This window comes from Budorcas taxicolor, chromosome 1 (assembly GCF_023091745.1).
Source record: "Budorcas taxicolor isolate Tak-1 chromosome 1, Takin1.1, whole genome shotgun sequence".
In the NCBI taxonomy this organism is placed as follows: Eukaryota; Metazoa; Chordata; class Mammalia; order Artiodactyla; family Bovidae; genus Budorcas; species Budorcas taxicolor.
Window position 1 is genome coordinate 143,398,596 of NC_068910.1, and position 21,303 is coordinate 143,419,898.

At 40.2% G+C, this 21,303-nt stretch overlaps 1 protein-coding gene across 1 annotated transcript in view; it reads right to left on the bottom strand.

Moving 5' to 3' along the window:
• The window catches only part of LPP (LIM domain containing preferred translocation partner in lipoma), a 664,090-nt gene that overhangs the window by 477,457 nt on the left and 165,330 nt on the right, over positions 1-21,303 (bottom strand). The window contains exon 3 of the mRNA XM_052641648.1: positions 11,677-11,877. Within this exon, the coding sequence (XP_052497608.1) occupies positions 11,677-11,869 (193 nt within the window). The 5' untranslated portion in view covers positions 11,870-11,877. The remainder of the gene's footprint in view (positions 1-11,676; positions 11,878-21,303) is intronic.

A 21,303-nucleotide genomic window follows, 5' to 3' on the forward strand; every position in this document is an offset into this window, starting at 1 on the left:
CTCACTTGGAGATTTCTTTTCTAGTAAATAATTTTTACAAAGGAAGCACTTAATAAACCACAAGTCATTATTATATAGGAACAAATCAATAACAAAATATCACCAAATTTAAATGTCATTTTAATTTCATTTTAATGTCAATAAAACTACCAATGACATCTAAGTCTAAACAAGATGACATAATTCACTGGAATTAATGGCTATTTCAAATGGTTTTTCCAAAGGCTCTCTGAAATACTGTCTTCTTGATGATGATTTACAGAGATTACCTTGGCTGTTTTATACTTTCACACACCATCTCATGCACAGGTGATGCTAAGTAATTTTCACATGTTATTTGGACAAATTCTACTTCAAACATCTCTGGTAAAGAAGCGCAAGAGTTTTCTTTTAAAAACTATTCATAACATTAACACAAGATGCAAAGTAGTACAGAGGAAAAGCTCTGGACTTGGAATTAGGAAACAAGGATTCAAATCCCACCTTTGCCCTGTGCTGGTTGTTTCGCTTTGTCTAACAGTCTCTGTATACTGAGGGTCATGATACCCACCTTTCATAGGGCAGCAGAAAAGATCAGGTTAAGAATGAAGCTGAGTGGCCTTCAGCAGAAATAGACTAGGTAAGTCCACTAAAATGTCTCCCACATTCTTACAACAAAATTCTCCCAGAGAAATTGTATCAGTAATAGCAACAGTCAACAATGATTACGCAGTGGTTATTCTACATTACCAATGGTTTATTGAAGGGAAAACACTCAAATTTGATCAAATGTGGCTTGCCCACTTATAAGCTTCATCCTGAATCCTCTGCGTCTCAGATTTTTCATTTGTCTCTGGGAACCTTAATAATAAAGGAACCATAATAATGTTACAGAATATAGTGGTAATTAAGTGAGATATTACATGGGAAAGTGCTTCAGAAACAATTCACACACACACACACACACACATCTTTAAAGTTGCAAGTTGTATTGAATATTTCATAATAAAGTCCTTCTTGCTTCTTCCTATTTTCTCAGGATCACCCAAAAAGGAGATAAACCAGAACAACAACAACAAAGTTATAGTTGGCTCACATCTCACATTCTTAAGGATGAGTATTTGACTGGGTAAACAGACTGCTTTAACTGAGTTTGGGGAGAATTAAAAGGCAGACTTGGTTTTTGCCTCTGCCTTAGAGATGGAGACATGTAGAGATGGTCTTAGCATCTCTACATATAGAAACATTTCATTCTCAAGCATGATAGACTCTTGGAGAGAAATGGCTGGACCATTCTGGCCAGGACCACCAGCATAGTAGCTCTTGCCCAGAGTGTAATAAGACTGATACACTTTTGCTTCTTGGTATTTCCTCCCTGTAGCTAGCCACCCTTCTGGAGCTATTCCTAGAGATATGTGTCAAAGCACATGAGACGTTGAGTCTACTCAGAGTGAAGTTACTTTGCTCATATTGCAAAGCTACCAGGAGCCTCAATGCACTACCTAAGGATGTCAGCAAAGCGTTTCAAAAATTACAAGCGTCAGAAGGGATACCTTGCTCTGCGTTCACATGCCATTCCCTTTGCTTGGCATGCCATGCTGTCTGCCACCCTTTCCTGTGTGGCTAACAACTAGTTCACTCTCCAAGAGTCAGCTCAGATGTTTCCTTCCCTCTGAAGCTTTCCCAATCCCTCCAACACCACATCTTTCATGTCCTTTAATTCACTTAACAGATTGCAACATCTGCTATTGCGTGTTTATCTTGACTAGCAGACAATCTATTCTGCCTGAAACCAGCAAGACACAGGAAAACATACAGAATGGATAATAAAAGATGCTGGAAGGTCAAAGCACACAGTAGGCTCAGGGTGTCATAGCTCAGGGTCCTGCCCTCCTCTGTCCCTGGTGCTATTCCTAGCCATCCAATCTCTGGACACTGTAAATCTAAGGAAGGAGGATAAAAATATCATATCATGATTTTTTTTTTCTTTTACAGCTCCTAGGGTCAATCATTTTTTCAGGGTATGATTTCTTTATATGGTATACTTGCCGAAAGGCTTAGGTGTCGGGTTTATTTTTATAATATTCATAATGAATCTATTTATAGATGATTTACATAGGCCTGTCATGACCCAAAATCAGCTAAGATTTCAGGCATTGCTACCTGAAATCATGCAAGAGCAAGTGTTCTATTATGAAGGAGTTTGGGCATTGCTGAGGCATCTAGAAGAATCTTTCTTTTTTCTTTACATATTGTTTAGTTTTTGGACACCAGTTAAAACTCCTTGGGACAACAAATGCAGGAAATTGGTATTTACGATGAAAGCACAGGGGAAAAGCATAGCATTGTGAAGGAGGATCTGAGTCCCTGAATCTCTACATTGTTTACACGTCAAAGAAGCATAAGACTTCCGCAGCTACTGTCATTAAGGAGAGGATCTGTACCCACAGCACCTGGAGAAGGTTCAAGAGCATTAGAGGACTGACCCCTGAAGTTACTGAAATAAACAAATAGTTTCCAAATTTTGGTTGAGACCCAATCAGAATTACCTGACAAGTTTTATTTTGTTTTAATGTAGACTCTTGGGACCCATGCCCTGAGATTCTGATTCTGTAGGACTGATGTGGGCCCCAAAGATGGTGTTCTTTGTTTTTTCTTTTTTTTCTTTTTAATGTTCCCCAAGTCAGTCTGATGACTGGCTTGCTTTAAAAAACCATTATAACAATGATCTCCAAATGGTGCATAAAAGATGGTACTCTGAAAAGGAGAAAAAAACACTAAGAAATCTATATGTATTTATTTATATATGGTTGTTATACTTTTTATTTTAAAATACAGGTGCACAAAAAATTGTAAATACAATATAAACAGTCCCAAGAACCACTCACTCACTTTCTCCCAATGGTAACATCTGAAAAGATATAATATAATATTAAAGCCAAGAACACTGACTTTGTTTCATTACTGGTCATTTCAGTTCAGTTCAGTCGCTCAGTCATGTCTGACTCTTTGTGACCCCATGAATCGCAGCACTCCAGGCCTTCCTGTCCATCACCAACTGTTAATGAGTCCTTATTCAGTTTTCACCATATTTTAACCTGTATTCCTTTGTGTATCTTAGAGCTAGGCTATTTTAACCCATGTACAGGTTAATGTAACCACCACCGCAAGAGAGATACACAACTCTTCCACCACCAACTCCCCGTTGCTTTCTCTTAATGTGAACACCCATTCTCTGCACCAGTCCACCCCTCATCCTGTCCCCCCAACAACCATTATTAAATGACTCTCTATCTCTAGAGTTTCATCATCTCACAAATCTCTTATAAATGGAATCATATGATATATGTAATCCTTCCAGAGTGATTTTTCCTTTTTCGTTAAGCATTAATGCCCTTGAGGTGAATCCAGCTGCTGCATGTATCAGTAAATCATTCCTTCTTATTAATAAATAGATTGGATGGATGGATCAGAGTCTGTTTAAACATTTACTGACTGAAGGACATTTAAGATGTTTCCAGTCTCTTGGCATTATAAAATAAGTTATGACATTCATGTATAAGAGTTTTTGTGAACATAGCTTATGTCTCTGGATTAAATACCCCTGCTGCTGCTACTGCTGCTAAGTCACTTCAGTCGTGTCCGACTCTGCGCGACCCCATAGATGGCAGCCCATCAGGCTCCCCCGTCCCTGGGATTCTCCAGGCAAGAACACCGGAGTGGGTTGCCATTTCCCTCTCCAATGCATGAAAGTGAAAAGTGAAAGTAAAGTCGCTCAGTCGTATCCGACTCCTAGCGACCCCATGGACTGCAGCCTACCAGGCTCCTCCGTCCATGGGATTTTCCAGGCCCCCAGGGTACGACAACTAAATCATATGGCTAGTATACATTTGTTGTTGTTGCTGTTTAGTTGCTAAGTCATATCCTACTCTTTGTGACCCTACGGACTATAGCATGCCAGGCTCCTCTGTCCGTGGGATTCTCCAGGCAAGAATACTGGAGTGGGTTGACATTTCCTCCTCCAGGGGATCTTCTTGATCAAGCGATCAAACTCAAGCCTCCTGCATTGGCAGGTGGATTGTTTACCACTGAGCCACCAGGGAAGCCCCTTTAGTAGACATTTACTTTGGTTTAAAAAGAAAAAAAAAAATGCTGCAAAAAGAGTTTTCCAGACTAGTCATACTATTTTACATACAACTTCCAGCAATGTATGAGAGCTTCTCCACACCCTTATTAGCAAATGATGTGATTTTTCTTTTTAGCTGGTTTAATGGGTGCATTGTTTAGTCCACTAAGTCATGTCTGACTTTTTGCAACACCATGGGACATAGCCCACCTGGCTCCTCTGTTCATGGAATTCTTCAGGCAAGAATACTGGAGTGAGTTGCCATTTCCTTCTGTAGATGTTTATTTATTTTTATTCTTGAACAAGAAATTAAACTTTCTTCATATTTAAAATATGGAGTGAAAATTGTACTTCACATTTATATAGTTTAAAAATGAAGAAGATTAAAGAGAACTTCACCACACAGTATTGCATTATTCACGGTTTTTGGAGTCAGACTTGGATGAAAATCTACCACCTTCTTAAGGCATTCATTTCAGCAGTTAATTAAGTGGCAAGTTATAAGATAAGAGATTTTTGTCAACAATTCATGAATTCCTTTTTGTCCTAAAACATTTAATCCATTCTGTGCACATACATTAATTCTATCACTGGAGATTATAAGCAAATCACCCCAAACCCTTCAGTGACATAGAACTGCAATAATCATGGAAGGATCCAAGATCCAGACTCGGCTTCACCACTTACTGTTCTGTGATACTGAACAAATACCTGACCTTGCTGAGGCTTCACAACTGAGGTAGTAACACCTGCCTGTATTCAACAATTGTGATTTGCTATTTACAGCATTCCTAGAGCAAAGGCCCTATACCTCCTAGAAATGTATTATGGAAGTAACTATCCTTATCTGAGAAACGAATGTGTATTCAATAATTTTTAAGATTTATTCTGTTCAAGAATTGTATAACAATATAATATTGAGGCACTAAGATCCCTATCACTAATATTAGAAGTTTATACTGTTTATCAGTATTTATGAATATTATTAATAACTGTATTTATACTGCTATACATTTATTAATCTTATGTTACTGGTATCATTACTTAATTATTAGTAATAGTCTGTATCAAATTATGAAATGCATTTATTAAATACTATTTAATAATTTTATCAATACTAAGTTAAGTTAAGTTAATTCGCTCAGTCGTGTCCAACTCTTTGTGACCCCATGGATGGTAGCCCACCAGGCTCCTCCGTCCATGGGATTCTCCAGGCAAGAATACTGGAGTCGGTTGACATTTCCTTCTCCAGGGGATCTTCCCAACCCAAGGATCGAACCCAGGTCTCCCATATTAGAGGCAGACACTTTAACCTCTGAATATTACTTAATATTAATCAAAGCATCTAGTTATTTTTATTATAGCAAGGAATACACTCTACAAGGGCAGAGATCAGTCTCCATTTGGCTCATTACTTCAGCTCCTAGAAGAGTGTCTGTCTGGCGCAAATTCTGCTTTAAGTAAATGATAGTTAAATGAGAATGCAAAAGTAATTCCTAGAGTTGTAAGGTATTTTATGGTTTGTTAAACATTTTTACACTCATTATATCTGATCCACAAAACCACCTCATAAGATAATTAATATTACCAACTAGTTTTATAAAGTAAGAAAACATGAAACAGAAAATTGACATGTCCAAGGTCAAGGAGTGAAACTGAGGATTGAATGTGAATGCCCTGACCACCAAGTCAGCACTGAATCTTGGCTCTTTTGAGTGTCAATAAGGCCTCTGCATATTTAGTAAAATCTGATTTCATGATTTCATACAAAGAATTATAAGTTCTTTTCAGGAAGATGCCATGTAAAGATCGAACAAATACAACTAGTATCTGACCCTTTAATGAATACACAGCTTATCTTTTCCCCCCGCAGTCTCTGAAAATTTAAACTCATTTACTGTACTCCACAATGAGAAATGAGGCTAAAGATGCTTGCCCTGAGCCAGAAAAGGGGCACACCAGTCAAACTGGAGTGTTTTCAGTGAACTTGTGACTGTCCTGTTGACAGACCACAGTTTGTTATAACAGTCTGAGAAGCTGTGAGTGTTCTGTGATGGCTGGCGATTTAAAAGGACTGTTAGAACTATACAAAGACGACGTTTCCCCTTTGTACCTGCAAAGTCACAGGCCAGATTCACCTTTCACACCAGGGAAGAGACTAGAGGACTCCAGAGACAGAGAGTGCAGGTTGAGCAAAAATACTCAGATACGACTTGCTCAGAGTTCACATCAGTCCTTACACATTTTCTACTACCAATTATTTCAGGAATAAAAAGTAAAAGCTTTCACTAACTGCAAAAGGAGTTCAGTTCAGTTCAGTTCAGTTCAGTCACTCAGTCGTGTCCAACTCTTTGCGACCCCATGAACTGCAGCAAGCCAGGCTTACCTGTTCCTCACTAATTCCTGGAGTTTACTCAAACTCATGTCCATTGAGTCGGTGATGCCATCCAACCATCTCATCCTCTGTCATCCCCTTCTCCTCCTGCCCTCAATCTTTCCCAGCATCAGGATCTTTTCAAATGAGTCAGCTCTTCACATCAGGTGGTCAAAGTATTGGAGGTTCAGATTCAGCATCAGTCCTTCCAATGAATATTCAGGACTGATTTCCTTTAGGATGGACTGGTTGGATCTCCTTGCAGTCCAAGGGACTCTCAAGAGTCAAAGCAGCAACAAATTGGTTTATATGCACAAGATTAAAAATGGCAGAAATAATCCATTCCAAATTACTTTTTCAAATACATTGCCATAAGTGGCCATCAGTTTCACTCACATTTTTGCTATCTGTTGAAAAAACAAATATGTCCTGCCTGACCAGGTTACATGACTTCACATCACTAAGGGCCAGTTCAACACCAAATAGCAATAATCAAAGACTCAGCAATTCCTAGGAACCAAGCTCCAATTTTGTCTCTTCCAATCTAAGACAGCAGAGACTTAATGGAATGAGCACATTTAAGACCTGAGTTCTGGAGCCAGTTCAGCCCCAAACTCCTGGATAATCTTGGGAAGATATTCTTTCCCCTCTCAGACTGAGTTTTCACATCTGACAAGTGAAAGAACTGCCCTAGAAAACCTTAAAACTCTTTTCTAGTTCTGCTGCTCAAAGACTTTGTGATTAAAACATGAAGAAAGGCTTGGGCAGGAAAGTGGAAAGCAAACAAGTTTGGCTGCCATTTCCATCATGGGAGACCAATTGTTTAAGATGGCATTTTGTTCTCAGTACTACGTTTACCTCAGGTTAGCGACAGGCAATAACTACTCCCTCTCCACAGAATGGATTGGGAACCTCAGGTAGAATAAAACACAGAGAGATCTAGTAAAAAATTTCCAGGCTTAGGATCCTCAATGAATAGAATTTATTTCACCTATTCTGATTTGACTTTACCAGTCTAGGTGAAGCAATGTAGGCAAAGCTTGAAAACAGAGGCTTTGTTTATATTATACAGAAGCGTATAAGGTAATATACATAGGAAAGTTTTTTTAAAAAAAGCAACCATTTTGAAATTAATTTCAAAGAAAAATCATGAAATAATAAAATAATGAATTCAAAATAGATGAGGCAATCTAGCCCAATCTCTAATAAATAGAACCTTCTAAAATCAACAAGAGCCCTAGATATAAAAAATGGAGCCTAGCTCTACAATTTTATCAACTATGTGATTAATAATCACATAGTTGAATAATCACATATTATTGAATAATTATTGAATAATACCCTTTACTTTGGGTAGTTTACCACTTGGTATAATTGCAATACCATCTGTTCTATCTAACTCAGAGAGCTACAATAAGAACAGTCTTTTGAGAATTAAATAACAATGAATACGGAAGTGCTAGAAAAATTATAATGGATTGTACAAACAAAAGGAATTCTACTAAAATGATCATGTGTAATTTGTACCCTATGGATTCACTTTTTTAAAACTCTTATATAAATAATATTTTTAAAAGAAATCTCAGAAATTGGAGAAAGTCAACTCCAGACCACAAGATAACTCCAACTTTACAAACCTACAAACTTTACAAATCTTTCTGTATTATAATCTATTGTAATAAGAAACACAAAATATTATCACAGTTCATTCAGCCAAATTATTGAGAAAGAATTTCCAATTGCCAGAGTTAAAATAGTAAGAAATTTTCAAAATCATTTCATAAAACAATGTATTAATAAAAGAAAACAGATCATTTTCTTTGGTATCTACCAAGGATAGAAAAGGCAAGATTTATACCCTGTTCTGCCATCAAAGTCTAAGGCTTTGGGAAATTTTTGCAAATTGGAAGCAGAGAGAGCCCAGATTACAAGATAAAGAACACTACTGCTAGTACTTTAAAGACCAAAAGAAAAATCATGTCACCTTATTCCCTCACCAGTCTAGAAGAGAAGGTAAAGAGATAAAACCACACATACATACCAAAATCATTCCATAAAAAAATACACAGACACTTAACATAGTAAAATTTGCAAGAAGACAAAACAATAAAAAATATACATGGGCTCATAAGTATATAGTACAAGACACAGAAAGGCATTTGGAAATGCAGGGGCATTCCAAGACACACAAGCTGTTGGAAAAAAAAAAGAAATCAATGATAAATGAGAACAATGGTAGCAAAATCACAAAACCCTAAGGCCTAAAGAGCTATTAACTGGGAAAAAAAGTACGCCCCACTTTTAACTGTGCCAAAGCCCTTCAGAGAAAGTTATTAGTGGAATACCTTATAAAAGAAAATTATAACATATGGTATCACATAAATATAAATTGATGTGGAAAACATGTGGGTACTTTTTCAACTTTCACAGTCAGAATTTAAAAATGAGAAAGCAAACCCCAGAGATTACAGACATAAGACCAGGGTGAGAAATGTAATCAGTAACTAACTTCAAGGTAGCAGTGGTTAAACAAATCCTAGGTTACCAAGCTCAAGGAAAGGGGAGAGGAAGTAAAAATAACCCATATAGAACCATAAACCCTGAAAAGTATTTGAGAAGCCTGAATATGAACCTGGATAAGCAGGTTCACAGTGCTGTAGCTTAACTATCACTGCAAACATCACTGAGTACCTACTGTGGGTCAGGTGTCCTTCTGGATGCTGTTGGGAGTAAAGGCATGAGTAAGGCAGCCCCACCTCCAAAAGGTCTGAATCTACCAAAGGAGACAGGCCCACATACAAGTAAATCTATTAGAAGGACAGTTGTGCAAAGGATTGTATGAGATGCATAGGGGTTACAGTACAGGGAAAGAGTCCTCGCTAGAATATAATACAAGGTCCTGATAACTCTGGACTCAGGCAAAGGGGACTTGAGGTCTAGCACCAACTTGATGACAAGCAGGTCATCCATCTTCAAACAAATCACTTACACTCTCTGCACTGCAGTTTTTCATCTTGCCACCAGCAAAAGGTGGGCTATGATTTCTGTTAGTTTTACACTGTCTTCATGGCTGAGGTTCTTGGAAGTCAGACTCTGAATTAAGCTATGAATGCTAAGGCTTTATGAGCAAAAAATGGAGGGTCAGGATATATAGAGGCAAAGGATAGCGTGAGCTGAGCTAACAAGACCTTGGCATCATCAACTCACCCTATAAATGAAAACTGTGTTACCTACTACCTGGGGATTTCACTAATGGTACAGAACATTCTAAATGGACCAAAAAAGAAAAAGAAAATGCATATAAACTTTAGAAAATGTATTAAAAATTAAACAAAAGTAACATGAATTATAAAAATGTTGAGGGCAACAGAAGATGCACTAACATTTAAATTAAATATAAAGGAAAGTAAATCTTACACTTCTAACAAATATCGTGTCATAAGATACAGCAGATGAAGAGACGGAGCTACATTTTAAAAAGTCTGAATATCCATGAACCTTTATCCATGTTTGTCTTTAAAATGCATATATGCAAGAGAAATCTCTTCCTTTACGTATTCAAAAAAGGTTATATTAAAAAGAAAGAGAGACTGGCAGAATTGCAAGAAAGACTCAAGACTTCAGAAATTCAATGAGACTGAGTTGCTTCGAGAGAGGATGCCACGTTCCAAACTGTTTATTGCGAGAGAATTACTGAGCAGTGCACTCACCCATCCAGCCATCCGCCATCCATCCAAATATATATACACATAAGAAGATATAGACATACATTTGACCACACACAACCATTCCCACTAAAAACACAGTAGCATAATAAGAGCCAAGAGGAACATAAGGATGAGTGAGAAACCATATCTTGTTGCTTAAATGGGGAAACAAAGCTTACATTCTTATAAGGAAGTGAGGAGGTGTCACCATCATATGGGGCCCGAGTGCCACATATGCCAGGCAAAGGGGGACGAGCAGCAGAGCAGGCTGGGTGAGGACGATAGCCTCACTTCAGAACCACAGAGAGTGTCACCTCTCATCTCTAGGTTCCCATTTTTTGATGTGAAAAAGCACTGGGTTCATAGAGTTACAGGATAAGGCAACAGAACGACAATGAACAAGGAGACTGCCTCACACAGACCATCTGGTCAACAGCAGCAGATTAAGGACCGCAGGAGAGCAACCAAAGAAGGAGGAATTTGACAGTCAGAATACAATGCATGCGGAAACGCAGGGGGAGATTACTTCCGATTACCTCCAATCCAGGGCGTGCCCAGACCCTGGAGAAGGTGACACAAGCAGGGTTGCGACAGGGAACAAAAGGGTGGTGAGGCGGCATGGTAAGAAAGAGCAGAGTGGAGCAAAGAGCTGCAGAGGGTCAGAGATGGAGCCAGTGTCCCTAGAGAACCAGCTGGGCAGTGAGAGGACCCCGCAAAGTATGGTGACAAGGATGGGGCATCTCAACACAGAAAGACTCGGCCGAGGGTCCAACTCACTAGAATTCTCAGCACTCCGAGTGAAGACGTCTGAAGCGCAACCATCACCTGTTTTACCCCTCCCTCTCACACATGCCAACATGATACAGAACCTGCCCCATCCTGACCCTCAAGTGTGCACTGACTGTCCTAACTACTAAGCCCTCCACACAGCTCTGCCCCATTCCCAGTAAGAGGGACTGTCTTTATTCTCTTCATATTAGAGGGAAATCCATCCTACCTCTCCCCCAAAATGAAGAGGCAAAATAACAATCTAGACAAAATAACTAGAGAAGGGAAAAAATGTCTAAGTGCCTTATTGGGGTCACTTCAAACGGACACACCATCAGATCACTGCTTGGTAGCACGTGGGACACTTGTCCGATGGCAAGAGGGAGGGGACATGGGTGGGAGGCACATTTCTACAAGACGACGGGATGGGGGTGGAGGATACTGCAACAGAAGGACACTGAGCTATGAATGAAGGGAGGAGGGCTCTAGTTTTAGCTCTGGCCAAAACCACAGTCAGATAACCCCTAACAGATTTCAATCTGTATGCCCCAAAGAAGAGCTGCCTAGGTGGTTACTAGGTGTTCTTCAACATTTGACAGTCTCTGTACTATGATAACCATACTACAAAATTATTTTCCCAATGCAACACTGTCCTACAAATCACTTTTATTACAGTGAACTCTCCTGTTGTAGGCAGCCACCTCGGCAATGCCCACACTCACCTTCACCACCAGGTTGCTTGTATGGATTGTACTTGGGCTTTGGCGCAACAACTGGGGCAAACTTCTTGGGTGGTTGCTGTGTGGACACTGAAATGCTGGGGGTCCCAAAGGAATGGGTGGTCTCCATCCGTGCAGACACATGGCCAAGAGGCTCAGCAGTACTTTTTGGTGGCAGCCAAGATGGGTGAGACATTGTTGAATCTAGAAGTAAAAAGAAACAGTTGCTTTTAAAGAAACACAAAAATGAAAGCAGTATAGTTCACTTAATTATTGTTTCTTCTTAATCTATACCTAATGAAATTTTGAAAACAGACTCTGAGATGATGAAAGAAGGAAGGAAGGAAGAAGGAGGAGGAGGTGGAGAGTTATGAAAAAAACTACCTTGACTGAAGGAGGAGAAAAATTGAACACTCCCCTCAACCCATCTTGAATACCTCTCTTCCAACAGTTACCTATTTTAGCGCCTAGCATTCTTGAGGTAATAGATATGAACAAGAAATGGTTCCTAGCCTTAAGACGTTTCTATGCTAGGAGAACCTTATATCAGTAAGGTTGGAAAAAAAGCTTCAATTTCATCAACAATCTATTAAAATGATTACCACATCAATTAAATGATGATATTATCTAAGTGAGGCTTCCCTGGTGGCTCAGACAGTAAACAATCTGCCCTCAGTGTGGAAGACCCACGTTCGATCCTTGGGTCAGGAAGATCCCATGGAGAAAGGAATGGCTGGCTACCCATTCCACTGTTCTTGTCTGGAGAATCTCATGGACAGAGGAGCCTGGGCTACAGCCCATGGGATCACAAAGAGTCAGACATGACTGAGCAATCAGCACATACATACATACCTATATTATCTAAGTGAGGTAAAAAATAAAGTGCTACTAGAATGCAGAAAAGGGTAAAATTACTTCTTGCAGGGAGCAGAACTAAGTCCTTATTAATGAGGTGACCTTCAGATTGAGCTCTGAATGCTGAGTAGAGGTCAGGCCTGAACAACACAGGCAACGATTCGCGGGTAGGAAAAGTACACAGAACTTCAATTTCATGTGGCTAGAGGGGGAAAACGGAAAAGTAGCTAACAAAGTAACTAAAAATGTGGGATGGAACCAAAGCACGGAAAGCTTTGTGTGCAAACTTGAGGACTTTGGATTTATTCTGCAGGCATTAAGGAATCATTCAAGGTTTATTCTTGAAACAAGGACATGACTAGTGCACGGCAGGACACTTTAAGATGATGCCTCTGGCAGAAGCAGTGCTGCTGCTCACCAAGGGGTACTTGGAAATGGGAAAGGGGCAGTGTTTGCCACAATGCCTGCGAAAGGTACTGCTGCATAATGGCCAGGGGCTACAATATTCAGCCCCTATAAGCACAGGGAAGCCCCCCATAACACCCATCAGGAACTCTGCCCATCAGTGAGCTCAAACCATACTGGATCTTCAGGAAAAATTCAATTAGGAAGGGGATACGACAGCCAGCCCAGGGACGGCCCTACTCAGACTAAAATATGCTCTGTGAGAAAAGAAAAAACGATGTCTTGGTGTCAGGATAAACCAACCACCCCTCCAGGCAGCATGCAGGCTGGGGCTGAAGCTCACATTCTCTCCCTGAGGAGGGCTCTCCAAGTCTGATTGCAAGAGCTCTCCAGCAAGGGGAGGCCCGGAAGCTTTCCTCACCCTCTCCAGCCCCAAATCCACCCTGTAATTTATTACTGGGGCTGAATTAATTGAGAGGGCTCCATGATTACCTCCAGATGTCTGTAACAACAAAGAACACTGGTGTGTGTGTGTGTGTGTGCGTGTGTATGGGTGGGTGGGTGGGTGGGTGGGTGGGTGTGTGTGTATGTGCGCGTATGTGTGCGCAGTTGCTCAGTCGTGTCCAACTCTGTACGACCCCATGGATTGTAGCCTGCCAGGCTTCTCTGTTCACGGGATTTTTCAGGCAAGAATATGGAGTGGGCTGCCATTTCCTCCTCTGGGGGATCTTCCCGACCCAGGGATTGAACCCTCGTTTCCTGTGTCTTCTGCATTGACAGGCAGTTTCTTTAGCACTGAGCCACTAGGGAAGCAAAGAACACTGAAAACTCAGGAGAAAATGCAGGGTCAGAATGTGGTATGGCCGTGGAGAGATGAGGGTGACGGGGGGAAATGGGGCCCAGTGTGACCTGGGTGGCATTAGACTACACCAGGAGGGGTGACATGGCCTTGAGAAGCTCTGCTTCCCTCATCTGGAGTCCCAGGTACCCTTGCTCCCTGCTCTCAAAGAGTTTCATGGCAACCGTGAGATAACAGTGTTCAAGTGTTTTATATACTGTTAAATGCTATGCAAAGTGAAGAGAGGAAAATTGTTGGAGATGTAGCTCTCTGATCAAAGAGGATGACATGAGCCAATGAGGAAGCCTCAAACATAGGAATAATGAGTCTGCTGTTACTTAAGCCTATGGTGGTGACACCGACTTTCCACTCTGGTTGCAGGGCCTTCTTTTCTTTTCCTCACCTGTCCCTTGTGCATATGCTGTGTACACAGTTAAGTTCCTCAGAAGAGTGGGGACCATATTTTATATACCCTGAAACAATCATTAAACCCCAGCACAAAACCGATACAGAAAAACAACTATGAATTTGGTTTATTCCTGGTTCTTAACACTGGCTGCACATTTCAAAGTCTATGATTTTTTTTTCTTTTAATGTCAAAACCAAGCTCATGTCTCAGGGTTGAGAAACATTAATTTTGGCTTTATTTGTTTAACTGAGCCTCAGTGTTTTACTAAAAGGGGTTAAAGTGTCTGTTCTACTTTCAGTCAGACTAAAATGAATACAAGTGGGGAACAAGTAGGATAAAATAAAGATTTGAAGATTTTAATGCATCACACACATTTGTAATATAAATGTTATTTGTAGCTTTTTTTTAAATGGCTTAATATTATCCTTGCAAATTTTCTATAAATCTCAAGCTATTCCAAAATAGGAAATATCAAAATGGGTTAATATAGGATACAGTGATTTCTAAAGCAAAGAGGCACATTTCCAAAGCAATTGCACATTGCCAATTGACTGAAGAATCCTGGCCTTTTCAGAAATTCTGTAGATATAAAGGAATAGGCAACTTCTGGGAGACTATGAAAAATGAAAATGTAAGCATCCATATGCAAACCATGCCCCCCACCATATTTTCTGTTATCCCCAGCACCATATATTACCCTAACACTGTACTCCCCATGGAGGCAACCCCAGGGACCTCAAAGGAGTGCCAGGGTCTGGCTAAGTATCTGTTTGCATAAGACCTTAACAGCATCTTCCCAAACCATTCTTCCGTATGTTAACAATGCCCCAGTAACACCATTCTCAGGATTTATAATGAAATTTAATGACCCTGAAGACTTGCTCATGCTATGTACACCGTCTACAATGCTATATAACTCCCATTATTAAGAGAGTTAATTCTTAGGTAGATTGATAAGAAGTCTGGGGTCTGTGAGGAGGAGAAAGAGGTCTGGGGCTCTTGAGGAGGAGAAAAGCACAATTTTTTTTTTCTACACTCCTGTATCTTTGTCACATAATACATTTGTGTGTGTGTGAGTGTGTGTGTGTGTTTTTCTTTAAGCCCAGAGCTAATGATTATAGAACAAAACAACTCATCTTACTTTTCCTTAAACTCTGTACCAATGATTATAGAACAACAATATATCTTGCTTGAGGACATGTTGCTTTTTCTTAACAGGAAACTTCTGACTAATCTTAAGACTTATGTTGTAGGAGTGGGTCTGGTAAGACCTTTCTATTGTTAGTGCTAATCTTGTTAATTTAAGATGTATGTTGTGAGAGTGGGTCTGGTAAAAGTATATAAAGCCTTGATAAAACTCAGTGGGGCACTCTTCGTCCCCCTTCTGATGTCCATGTCAGAAGCTTTCTCTGTCCTTTTTATACTTTAATGGAACTCTGCTACACAAAACCTCTTGAGTGGTCAAGACCCGTTCCTGGTCCCAAAGCGAAACCATCTTCTTTGGAGATCACAAATGCAACATCAATCACCATAAGCCATCATTACTTTCTACCAAATCTTCCACCAACCTTTTTTCTGTTTGGTTTTTTTCATCTTGCCCCAGCTGCAACGTCTTTGATGCTGTGAACATTTCCCTGCTGCTGCTGCTGCTAAGTCGCTTCAGTCGTGTCCGACTCTGTGTGACCCCATAGACGGCAGCCCACCAGGCTCCGCAGTCCCTGGGATTCTCCAGGCAAGAACACTGGAGTGGGTTGCCATTTCCTTCTCCAATGCATGAAAGTGAAAAGTGAAAGTGAAGTCGCTCAGTCATGTCCGAACGTTTCCCTAACTCCATCCAAAAAGAGTAGCTTAATTCCTGGGCTCTTCTGATATTTGTTTCATACTTATAACAGTCACATATACGATATTTTATCACCTGCCTATCTGCCCCAACAATGCCTGGCCAGGAAGCCCTTAGAAAAATATGCTATGCATGAATGGGTGAATGAATAAATGTTGATCTCCTTGGTTACTCATCCCTTTCTAGGATCTCTGCATCTCCCTTCTTAGCATACACTAATGTGATCATCTCTTTTTCCCCTCCCTTAACTTATAAATGTAATTAATTGTGTTGATGGATGTCTTAGATTTCCAGATATTGAGCCAAACTTTGCTGTCCTAGGAAAAAATCCTATTCAGTCACAGTCACGATGTTTTGGTATACTGATGAATTAAATATGCTATTTTACAAAGAATTTTTGTACATAAAATCATAAATATTCTCTTATGTTTTTCCCCTACTTGTTTTCAGTTCAGTTCAGTTCAGTCGCTCTTTACGACCCCATGAACCGCAGCAAGCCAGGCCTCTCTGTCCATCACCAGCTCCCGGAGTTTACCCAAACTCATGTCCATCGAGTCGGTGATGCCATCCAGCCATCTCATCCTCTGCTGTCCCCTTCTCCTCCTACCCCCAATCCCTCCCAGCATCAGGGTCATTTCCAATGAGTCAAATCTTCACACAAGGTGGCCAAAGGATTGGAGTTTCAGCTTCAGCATGAGTCTTTCCAATGAACACCCAGGACTGATCTTCTTTAGGATGGACTGGTTGGATATCCTTGCAGTCCAAGGGACTCTCAAGAGTCTTCTCCAACACCACAGTTCAAAAGCATCAATTCTTTAGTGCTCAGCCTTCCTCACAGTCCAACTCTCACATCCATACATGACCACTGGAAAAACCATAGCCTTGACTACACGGACCTTTGTTGGCAAAGTAATGTCTCTGCTTCTTAATATGTTATCTAGGGTGGTCATAACTTTCCTTCCAAGGAGTAAGTGACTTTTAATTTTCTGGCTGCAGTCACCATCTGCAGTGATTCTGGAGCCCAAAAAAATAAAGTTTGCCACTGTTTCCACTGTTTCCCCATCTATTTCCCATGAAGTGATGGGACCAGTTGCCATGATCTTCATTTTCTGAATGTTGAGCTTTAAGCCAACTTTTTCACTCTCCTCTTTCACTTTCATCAAGAGGCTTTTTAGATCCTCTTCACTTTCTGCCATAAGGGTGGTGTCATCTGCATATCTGAGGTTATTGGTATTTCTGCCGGTAATCTTGATTCCAGCTTGTGCTTCTTCCAGTCCAGCGTTTCTCATGATGGACTCCACATATAAGTTAAATAAGCAGAGTGACAATATACAGCCTTGATGTACTCCTTTTCCTATTTGGAACCAGTCTGTTGTTCCATGTCCAGTTCTAACTGTTGCTTCCTGACCTGCATACAGATTTCTCAAGAGGCAGGTCCGGTGCTCTGGAATTCCCATGTCTTGAAGAATTTTCCACAGTTTATTGTGATCCACACAGTCAAAGGATTTGATATAGTCAATAAAGCAGAAATGGATGTTTTCTGGAACTCTCTTGCTTTTTTGATGATCCAGCCCTTGTTGGCAATTTGATCTCTGGTTCCTCTGCCTTTTCTCAAACCAGCTTGAACATCTGGAAGTTCACAGTTCACATATTGCTGAAGCCTGGCTTGGAGAATTTTGAGCATTATTTTACTAGCATGTGAGATGACTGCGATTGTGTGGTAGTTTGAGCATTCTTTGGCATTGCCTTTCTTTGGGGTTGGAATGAAAACTGACCTTTTCCAGTCCTGTGGCCACTGCTGAGTTTTCCAAATTTGCTGGTATATTGAACGCAGCACTTTCACAGCATCATCTTTCAGGATTTGAAATAGCTCAACTGGAATTCCATCACCTCCACTAGCTTTGTTCATAGTGATGCTTTCTAAGGCCCACTTGACTTCACATTCCAGGATGTCTGGCTCTAGGTGAGTGATCACACCATCATGATTATCTTGGTCATGAAGATCTTTTTTGTACAGTTCTTCTGTGTATTCTTGCCACCTCTTCTTAATATCTTCTGCTTCTGTTAGGTCCATACCATTTCTGTCCTTTATCGAGCCCATCTTTGCATGAAATGTTCCCCTGGTATCTCTAATTTTCTTGAAGAGATCTCTAGTCTTTCCCATTCTGTTCTTTTCCTCTATTTCTTTGCATTGATCGCTGAGGAAGGCTTTCTTATCTCTCCTTGCTATTCTTTGGAACACTGCATTCAGATGCTTATATCTTTCCTTTTCTCCTCTGGTTTTCACTTCTCTTCTTTTCACAGCTATTAGTAAGGCCTCCTACACAGCCATTTTGCTTTTTTGCTTTTCTTTTCCATGGGGAGGGTCTTGATCCCTGTCTCCTGTACAGGAAATTCTATCCATAGTTCATCAGGCACTTGTTTTACTTATCTACTTGTTTTACTTATCATTATTTGGCTTAGACATGGGAGTTCTGTATCCTCTTCTTCTGTCTGGATTAGTTTAATGGTAAGATTAAGACTATCTGATCTTCAAAGGTTTATCAGAATTCAGTGTAAATTCATCTAGATATGATACTTTCTTTAATAATAAAGCTTAATTATCTTTCCAAGAACTTCTACAATAATTGTAAAAAATTTGTACTTCTTTTGAGGTCATTTTGCAGTATTTACATTCTGCTGGAAATTCATCAATTTCTTCTAGGTTTTACATTTGTTCCCTTTCATCCAAGATACCTCTTGATTAAAACTGATATCTCAACTACTATGTATCATTTAGATTCTGAGCATGACTTCCTACTAGTCCTTTAGGACATAATTCACATTCTCCAACCTCCAGCTGAAGCTATGTCCCCTTTCACAACAATTCCACGGCACCTGGAATACTGTCGTCGCCACACACATCACTTGTCAGTCTTCCTCTCTGCTTGCCTGTATCACAAACTAAACTCTTGAATCCTTGAGAGCAGAAGTAATTATCATTCTCTAACCTCAGGGCCTAAAATATGATAGGCACTCAATAAAAATGTCTGTTAATTTAATGAATGAATAAATTTAAATTTGAGTTCCAGATAAAACGACATCTCATCCTATACTCGTATCATTCAGATTATCATTCCACTTTCAAGGAGTTTAAAAACTACCTGAGGAAGATATATATTTTATATGTGAAAACAGAAAAAGAGCAACATCAAGATATGCAAAAAGAAACGAAACATGCAAACAAACAAACCAACTGGCATATGTCCCAAGATCCAGCACAGAAGTAGCCATGAGCAGGGACTCTGAAAGCTAGGTGGCTCCAAAAGATAAATGAAACAAACCAAAGGACAATGCCAGAAAATTCTGTGAGCTGGAGGAAGAAGTAAAGCATTCCTGTAGGAAGCGAGCAGACCAGCTGAACTGAAATGAGGGGCTTAGAAGATGCGGGGAGAAGATTGGCAAGGTTAAATGAGCTTTGCTTTTCAAAGGTCTTATATAGAGAAAGAAAAGGCTAGAACATTCATCTTTGAACAGGAATCTTACAGGAGCGAAAACCTGATATATATATATATATATATATCCATGCAGAATGGGTCCAAGGAAGGAGAAAAATACAATAGTATAGACAAAGAGTCCCTGTGACCCCAGTTCTAGTCTCAGCTTTGCCAGTGTGACCTTTAACGAGAAAGGATGCTCATTTGCAGAATGAATGTCTGTAAAGTCCCAATTAGCTCTAACATTCTAGAGTGCTTTCCTTTTCTGAAATCTTAATTACAGCCCTTCATTTTGATAAATGAGTTTGAGAAAACCTCACAAGTTTAGTGAACGGGCAAACTAGAACTTTTCCCTGGGGTTTCTCAGCTTCTCAGAAAGAGACCCATGGTAAACACAAAGATAAGCACTGGTGAGAGCTGGTTTTGCTGGACCAAAACTTACCCTGCTCTTACTTCCTCTGGTTCTAGATTGGTTTCACTCTAAGTATATAATCATCATGAAAGCAAGAAGTGAAAAGGAAGACCTACACAGAGGCCCTGAAAATACACAAACAACATCAGAAAAGAGGAAAACAAGAGAAGTGGCCCTCAACTAAGCAAGATGCCTCTGCTGATGGGAGTTAAAGAGCTGGGGCTCCCTACGCACTAGATGTTCAGGAACTGTCATCAAATGCAAAGCAGTTAAGAAGAACCTAGATAGGTTCACTTATTGCCACTCTGTTGTTCTTGTTCTTACTCCTCGTAACTGTTCAGAGGTTATAAGAAAGCTACAGACTGGCAATAAATAGCAGGTGTTTATTTAGGATATGCTTGTGCTCAGTCACTATGTTGTGTCCAACTCATTGTGACCTCACGGACAGTGGCCCACCAGGCTCATCTGTCCAAGGAATTTTCCAGGCAAGAATATTGGAGTGGGTTGCCATTTCCTTCTCCAGGGCATTTTCTGGACCCAGAGATCAAACCTGCATCTCCTGAGTCTCCTGCATTGGCAGACAGATTCTTCACCACTGTGCCACCAAAGAAGACCCTCATTGAGGATGTACTATATGCCAAATTCCTACTTGCAACATATTCATCCTGACGATTATATGTGGTGGGGTTACCATTCTCCATATTTAGCAGATTAAGAAAGTAAGGCTTTACGAGTTAAATAACTTGCTCAAGGATACATAGCTAACAAATAGCCAAGCTGAAGCCTGGACACAAGTCTTGGACCCAAAATCTATGAACTTCACACCATGGTACTACCTGTCTGTTTGGAGGGAAAAGAAATCCAAAGGAAATCATCACTTAGAAACAGGAGACTTTGCTTTATATCCATTTCTAGTTCCTGCATCCTACTTGCCAAAATGTCTTCTCCATTCTGTTCTGCCAAACCTAACTTCCATGAGCCATAGGATTACAAACTGAAAGTTTGGCCAAACTGATTAGACATAATGAAACGCGAAACACGAACAACTGCAAAAGGCCACGTGATAACCAAGACCCTTCCTCTATGGGTGGGAACACTTAGGGCTACAGGTAAAGTGACACTCGATACTAAAAAAGTTACCAAGCCTCTCTAAAATGAATGACATGTGAATGACAACTCATGGTCATCCACAAAAATAGACTGAACTAGTGTTTGCTCAAGTTTTGCTTCTTTTCTAACATCAATAGTGTACTCTTCGTCAAACCTTTACATAGCTCACCAAAATTTAAAAAACAACCGTCACTTGTTGCATGGTATCTCTAATATCAAATGCTACAAGCTCAAAGAAGTGGCTTTCAAAACTGCACACTAGACTTATCTGGGAATCTTTACGTA